General features: G+C 41.6%; 1 protein-coding gene across 1 annotated transcript in view; it reads right to left on the reverse strand.

The window, feature by feature from the left end:
• Positions 1–303: 303 nt before the first annotated feature.
• COL13A1 (collagen type XIII alpha 1 chain) overlaps positions 304–8150 on the reverse strand; it is a 122967-nt gene continuing 115120 nt past the window's right edge. Inside the window, exons 36-38 of the mRNA XM_069071460.1 lie at positions 6619–6696; positions 3441–3479; positions 304–776 (exon numbers count right to left, since the gene is read on the reverse strand). Coding sequence (XP_068927561.1) covers positions 774–776; positions 3441–3479; positions 6619–6696 — 120 coding nt within the window. The 3' untranslated portion in view covers positions 304–773. The remainder of the gene's footprint in view (positions 777–3440; positions 3480–6618; positions 6697–8150) is intronic.

Here is an 8150-nt window from a genome sequence, read left to right on the forward strand (position 1 = left end):
TCACATAGACCAGTTTCTATTGTACTAATCATGTTTAATAGTGTGTTATGATTGTTTTGTGTTATATCCTTCAATTAGACTAAAAGTTTCATTGACCTATATTATATCAAAAACTTCTATCTTCCACAGTGCCTAGAAAGTGTACTCTGAACACAAAAGGCACTTAAAACATGGTTGTTGATTTTGATTTGTTGAAAAAAGCAATAGCACTTCAGATCACAGAGATATGTTGGTGTGCTATTTTTAAAAATATATTTATAAAACAGGCCTCTTGATATGTTTAATGACCAAAAGGATCAGAAGTTATTATGTTCCATTTTTAATAATGAAAAATCCACATGTTTAAAATATTCTCAGGCATGCCTAGCTTGGCAAATACCATTGACCTTCGTATTATTTCTCCGGACTCACTCATGAACTAGCCAGCACTTTGGTGCTGGACAGCTCCCTTTGGCACGATAATGCAATAATTTATTAAAACTCCAACAGTTAATTAATGAGGGTGCACAAATATCATGCAAACGTTGAAGCTGTGCTCACAAACAAAACGTGCATCATGGACAAAGAATTTTACCAAAAAAAATCTTGGAGACAGGAAGGGGGATGGAATGTTCAATAATTTCTGTACAAAAATGCAGGGTGCTTTTTTTTTGGTGGGGGATAATCTGTAAAAGATGCATCATAACATCTGGCATTTCCAAAAAGAGAAAACTGTATAAAAATAAATATCCTATGTACAAACACACACACAGGCCAATCCAAGGTTAGGGCCATCACTGCAAGAGAAAACATAGATGCAGGTTAGTTTCAATGTCAGTCCTTGGCTTATTTCAAATATGGGTAAGTCTGGGATCCCATTCTATGATGGGAAGAAGACTTAGGATTGATTTCTTGTTAGGCTACAGGCTTCTCTAGAGTCAGGACTCCCAGGATCCTTAAAATCCTTTCACTGCCCCACTCTGTCTCCATACAAAGCTCTGGACATAACGCATGTTCTTGTGATTCTCTAGCTAAGACTTAGGACAGTTAGTTGTTCCACAAGGACAAATCTTCTGACCCCAGGAAATGGATTTCTCTCCCCCACACCCTAGTGAGATTCCCAACCAAGCTGGCTATCCCCATTCTCCAGCCATTAGAGGCAACCTCAGGAACCTCTATCAGAAGTCAATGTGGATGCTTGTCTTATACCATCCATCTTTTAGTGGGCACAACTAAAGATGTTGCAGATAATAGCCCCAGGCACAACCTGCCTTGGGTTTTAAAATTCAGTTCAAATATCAGCCCTTCCATGGAACCTTCTTTCAGCCACCCAGGTCTTAGTCCTAGGAACTCAGTGTTAATTGTTGTACCTCTTGAATGCATTTGTCATAGGGGATTGTGTGTTGTAGTTATCTTGCTGTAGAGATTGGGACACAGACCAGATCTGTGATCTCATTGATAGAGGGAACTCCTGGGGGAGGGAACTTGCTCTACCAAAGGAGGCTAGAACTTTCTCCATATCTTTTAGTTTTAGAGAGATGCCTCGTCGGTTGGTCAGTTGACAAGCGTTTATTAAGTTCTTACTATGTGTCAGGCAACGTGCCAAGAGCTGGAGATACAAAGAAAGGCAAAAACATGGTGCCTAGAACGCTCAGAGGTGCAGTGACTTACCCAGGATCACAAAACCAGTATATGTCAGGTGTAAGACTTGAATTCAGGTCTCCCTGGCTCTAAGGTCAGCTCTCTACCCACTACACTTGGCTCTATTTGTTCAAAGTTAGTTCTTATTGCCCTCCCTTTTAATGAGGAGGTAAACTTTTAGAGAGCAAGGTCTAGAACATATTTTTGTATCCCCATTTAATAAATGCTCTTTGTTGAATTAATTAATAAATGTGTTTGTTTCATATCCCTCTACTAGACTGCAGTCTCTTTGAGAACAGGGATCAAATCTATACACAGTTGGGGCTTAATGAATGTTGGATCAATGATTACTCCTGGTTGGGGTAGGTGAGAGAGTTTAGCAACTGTGACTTAAAGCCCTGGTCACTGTGTCCTCAGGCTTGGCATCCTGAGATTAGCCTGGAATAGACTTATTTCCACCCAACCTAGGAATGATGGTGACCAAGGTGAGCTTCTGAAATCCTTAGGAACAAGGACTCCCTCTTCTTATTCTTTGACGTGGCCATAATGGAGACTGGGTTGTCAATTTAGATTTTATCAAGATAAATTACATTAAAAATTTTTGTCTGATGTCATCAGCTCATTGGTGGATGTGGGAAGAACAATAACTGTGATGTCCTCGAGTGGATTGTTGTATAGGGGTGAAGATATGGCAAATGACTGACCCAAGACCAGTGAGCAAGGGTTGTCCTGGTCACTTCTGCCCTGAACTCCTTCCTCCTGCTAGAAATGCCTCTGAATCAGATGGAGTAGGATAAAGCAAAGCCTGCTGAACCCATAGTTAGAATTAGCATGGTGTAGTGGAGGGAGCGTTGGGATTGGAGGCAGAGGGCCTGGATTCGAATCCCAGTTCCACTTATTGACTGTGTGGGCTGAAGCAAGGAGGTTTACCATTCTAGACCTCAATCTCCTCCTCTGTGAAAATGAGAGAGTTAACCAGGTGATCTCAAAGGTCTCTTCCAACTCCAAATTCTGTGATCCCATAGACCTAAGCTTTAAGATCAACTAGTTAATTTCTATCCATGGGTGAGGGAACACTTCATAAACACAGTGATCCCCATTTCTTTTATGATAAACAGCTTACAATAGCTCAGAGAGGGATTTTTTGGGGTAAGAATTATTATCCCTATTTTACGGATGAGGAAACTGAAGTTGACTCATTATACTTAAGCTCATACAGTTTCAGAGCCAAGATTTGAACATCTCTACTGATTCTAATCCCACTTAAAATCCACTTGCCAAGGGCTAAGGCTTATTATAATTTGAGTAGCAACTGCCAGGAAGAGGTAGAATGGTATAAGTGACCGTACTTGGTACTCTGAGGATGAACATTTAATTAATAACTAATTTATAAGCATCTTTCAGAACTCATTGGAGAAAAGTCTAGCAAGAATCTAAACTGATGAAGCACGTTGTTGTGAGAACTCCATGAATTAGAGCTACCTGAATGCCAAAGAAGAAGGCATCTAAAATATATCTTGAAGGAGCTTGCTTGGTTGTGAAAAGGGGAAGTGAAAGGAACATATTTATCTGGAAACAAAGGTGATGTAAAAACAGGAGATAACAATAAGAATGAAAAAGAATGAATCCTAAATGCTTAAGGAATGGCCACAATGAATGATGGTTGGCCCTTCTGCTGAGCTGGGTTTGCTTATATGTTTATAGAATGGTACAGGGATGTGTGTGTGTGTGTGTGTGTGTGTGTGTGTGTTCACTGTTGAGAAGACATTTCCAAGTGTACCCATCCCAGTAATGCACTGCAGGTCATCAGAAAACTCTACCTTATTCCAGCAGCCCTGGACTGGCAAGCCATCTTCCCCCTGTAATGGAGAAGGACAAAAGTAGGGCTTAGAGTCTTAGACAGGTGGGAAAAGTTTAATAACCTTGGACACCTGCAACCTATAGTTGAGACTGGTTATGATGAGGCTAAACAATGTTTTGCTTCATTTCTCTTCTCCACTGCTGGATTAAAGATGGAGGTTCTAGGTCATTTGGTCTCCTGGGTTTGGCAGGAGCCTAGGGCCTCTGTGTGGATGAGGGGATTTGGACACTCTAAGTGAAGGATCTAGGAAATGACTTTAAGTTACTCTATGTCCCTTGGCACTTGGCCTATAGTTCTGTTCATATTCTATAAAGGAGATGATGGGTAGCCTCAGGTCTCTCTTGGGATGGGAGTCTCTTAAAAGATGGGATCAAGTGGGTGGGAGCCATTAGTTCTGATCAGTTTCATCCAAATGCAATTAGTGGAACCTAGTGTTCAATGCTTCTCATTGAGTTAGTAGTAGACCTTCATTTATAGGTTTATAATGGTAGGAAGCTTCAGGATTAGGTATCTTATTATCCTAATGATGATAATGATAATTTTAAATTTAATTATTTTCATCTAACAAAAATCTATTTTTCTTTTCCTTACCTTTTCCATTGTTGTTAAATTTAATATTTTCAACAAACAAAAATCTATTTTCTTGCCCTCCCACCTCCCCATCTGCCAATAAAACAGAACCCTCATAACAAATATGCATAATCAAGCAAAACAAATTCCCACACTGGCCATGTCCAAAACATATGTCTCATTTTGCATCTTGAGTCCATCCCCTCTCTTTCAAGAGGTGGATAGCATGCTTCAGATGATAATTATAATTTTAAGAACCCATGACAAGAACAACAAATATGAAAGCACTAGAAATAGTAAAGGGTAAAGGCAACATTTATACAGGATGTTATTGGGGAAAAACACTTCTTTGTGATAACATTTTCTCAATTTGACTTGTTTTTGAGGGAGGAGGAAGAAGGAGAAGATCGGGCATAGTTGTTTCTTGGAGTCATTCTCACTACCCTTTGATGGATAGGGTTTAGGAAACAACATGAACACGGGCTCTTCCACAGGAAAAGGAGCCACCACTGACCAGAGTGGCCTTCCCATTGGTACACCAGTGATGAGAGGAGTGATGTGATGTAGAGCTCAGGACAGAGCGAAATGAAATGTTAGGTGTGTGGACAGGAGGGAGGGGGTCGAGGAGTTATGACTTGCAGATCCAAAGGTGGCCTGGGGAGTCATAGGAAGAGTTTGTGGCAGGTGAGTTTGGCAGAGGAAAGGGCCCTTGCTGGTTATTGAGGGGGGCTTGTGGAAGAAATGGAAGAATTCCCTATGGAGAAATGTTAGTTGGCATGCTGCGTGCTCAGAGATGAGCAGAATGGGGGATCTGAGAAGGGGATCATGCTCACTCAGCTCCCCAGCCTGAAAGGTTTCTGAACTCTCAAAGCAGTGGCCTTTCACACATGGGCTCTAAGAAGCATTCCCTGTATAAGTATCGCTGGTATCATTCCCCCTTTCTTGACAATCCTCTCCATTTGAAGATGTCTCCCATCTGAAATTGATTATGTAGGATGGAGTCTGTGTGTGTGTGTGTGTGTGTGTGTGTGTGTGTGTGTGTGTGTGTGTGGGCAGGGGATGATGAAATGGAATGAGGCTGGGACAGTCAAGGGTTCTAACCCCGGCTTATTGAACTAAGTGGGATGAAAAGACCATCAAGGCGTCCGTACCTAATTGCGACGTTGAGAAAGAGGCAGGACCTTCCTTGGCACAAGCATAGTTAGGTACAAAAGGGTGCAGAACAGGGGCCTAGAGTTTTGTTGCCTAGATAATAATAATAATAGTAATAACTAGTAATAGCTAACATTTATATGGCACCTTTTATGTGCCAGGCATTGTACTAAGTATTTTACAATTATTATCTCATCTGAGCCTGACAATGACCCTGGGAAGTAAGTGCTATTGTTATCCTCATTTAATAGATGAGGAAACTGAGGCAGAGATTAAGTGACTTGCTCAAGGTCACACAGCTAGCATTTGAATCTAGATTTGAACCTAGGTCTTCCTAAATGTAGACTTGTTCCACCACCTGTCTAGAGAAACAACTTGTCAGAATGGGGCAAATGCAGTAGACTCTCTTTTATCCTGTCTGAACATCTCCTTGATTTTATTGCTTTCTTCCTTCCCTTTCTTATCTTTCTTAACTATTTTCTATACCTTTGTTCCTCTCCTGGTATTATTGCTTAAAGTATTCAATGATGAACCAAACTCTTCAAGAGGAAGGAAATCTAGGGCAAGGGGAGAGGAGAGGAGGGTCTTATGGGATGTTCTTGACTTTAGTGAAAGCGTATGAACCTCTTTTTGTTATCTCAGACTGGAACATTTCTAACTGGTTGGCCTGTTCTTAGATTTTGGAGAATTATTTGGCACGTGGTATAACCAAGGCAAGGGTGAATGGCACCAATTATCACAGATAATTGGAAGAAGGTGCAGGGCTCTAGGACCTCTCAAGTCATTCCATAGCCCCAAAGAAGAGATGGGGATACAGAATTATGATGACAACACAGGGGAGGATCAGAAATAGGAGAGAAAGTATGGGGGAGGAGAATGCAAATTGATCTTGGAGCTAGGAGACCCAGTCCCCACTATTCTGCTTTCTAGCTGTGTGACTCTTGACAAATAATTTTATCTCTCTGAACCATAGCTTCCTCATCTATAAAATGGGGGCAATAATACTTGCCTTCCCTAACTCTCAGGGTGGTCATCATAAGAGAAGCTCTACACCCACGGTCCAATGTTTCCATGGGCTTGCTCAGCATGGCAAATTTCTTAGTTTTGTGGCAATGTTGGGAAGTTAACCAGCTTATAGTCAAGGTCTACATTTATTACGCTTGAAGTGAAGAGTGTGCACTCTTCAAGTAGGAAGGGGAAGTTAACTCACAATTTCAGGTCACATGGTGCAGAAGAGAAAGTCAAAGGAAAACAAGGAAAGGCAAAATATCCATTAGAGAAGCAGATCCAAGCAATGGGAATCCCATTTCTGGGCTTGTTAAGAAGCAGGCAATGATGGATGGAGGGAGGCATGCAGGAGGAAGGTCCATGAAAGCCAATAGAAACCAAGCAGGAAAGGGAAGGTAATGCCATACCAATGGGCACGGGGCATCAAGTCCGTCCAGCCCTGGTAACCCCGGCTCCCCCTTCTCTCCTTTAAAACCTCGATGTCCCTGTTCACAAAATCAACCACGATGATTATTTGGGTCAGAGATGGCCAGCTCCATCCTAGTGGAGGAGAGGCCCAGTCCTCCCCTGGCCAGGACATAAGACACTAGAGATGCCACACCCAGGAGCCAAGATTGGGAGCAAATCTCCTCCCCAACATAACCATGACTGCTTCTCTGATTTCTTGAGGAATCCAGTCTAAGCCCTAGGAAAGTAGGCTCAGGAAAGGTCTTGATTTCTCTCTCCATTATCATTCCCATCATGGATAAAGCTGGTCCAAGATCTTTATAGAATTTTAATGAAAAATTATAATTATGATTAGATTAAAAGTCCCTTGAGGGCAGTACTGCATGGTTTTGTAATCGTTATATGCCTAGAGTCTTGCACGCAGTAGATACTTAGAAAATGTTAATTGAATTGGATAGAACAGTATCTTAATACTGGATGGAGAAAGTTTTTAAGCTCAACAGATTGTTGACTGATCAATTTGGGGGACTAGTGATAAACGCTTGTTTTCTTTTTCTAATAGTCACAAAAGATCTTTCCTTTTCAAGAGTCTCGGTCTATATTGACAACTCTTTGGATGCTGAGACTATCCTTGCTGTAGGTAGAAGGAATCAGCCTGAATGAATAGACTCCTGGACTGGCTTTTGTCCTAACAAAGGTTGAGACAGATCATCTGCCTGGGGAGTAGAACCCTAGTGTCCTGTGTATCCAGACCAAGTGAGGACCCAGATTGTCGGTAGTTGATTGAAGGTGGCAAAGAAACAAAGAAGGGCATCTCTATCATTGGCAGCTGTTCCTCCGGCTCCCAAAGTTAGTCCCAGCTGAAAGCAAGGGCCTCCTCTTGGCCAATCCCTTTCCTATTGGCCTCCTCCCTTCTAGCACTTTATGAAGCTGCTTAAAAGAAAGGGATTTTAACCAGAATTTTGTACTGCTGTGGCTCTGAGCCCAAACCAACAGCATCCAGAATTCCTCTGGCCCCTAGCATAACAGAGGAACTTTGGCACCAGAGCTGTGATTAATCATTTCACATTTTAATCTGAGTTTTCCTTCTTTCTTCCCAATTTGTGAACCTCAAGGAAAAAAAAAAACCAAACAAACAAGAAACCACAAATACAAGCGATTAAATTAGAACATACCAATGGACAGGGGGCATCTAATCCAGGCGCTCCTTGGTCTCCCTTATCCCCTTTAGGCCCCCTAGAGCCTTTCTTCCCCCTCTCCCCCTGTAAATAATGGTTCAGGCCAAGAAAAAAAATAACATCAAAGCTTTAGGATCATCCATTGTATCAAAGTTAGAGACAGAAAGATACAAAACATAAAATCAGAAAAAATGTAAAAAATAGACCTTAAGATAGTTTCTGTAGGGATGAAGACATCAACTGTGGACATTTGCAGATGTATAGGGATGTGTGTGTGTGTGTGTGTGTGTGTGTGTGTGTGTGTGTGTGTGTGT

This window comes from Petaurus breviceps, unplaced genomic scaffold, assembly GCF_028583685.1.
Source record: "Petaurus breviceps papuanus isolate PSGF00001 unplaced genomic scaffold, PetGlider_PUasm1.0 90825, whole genome shotgun sequence".
NCBI classification, from domain to species: domain Eukaryota; kingdom Metazoa; phylum Chordata; class Mammalia; order Diprotodontia; family Petauridae; genus Petaurus; species Petaurus breviceps.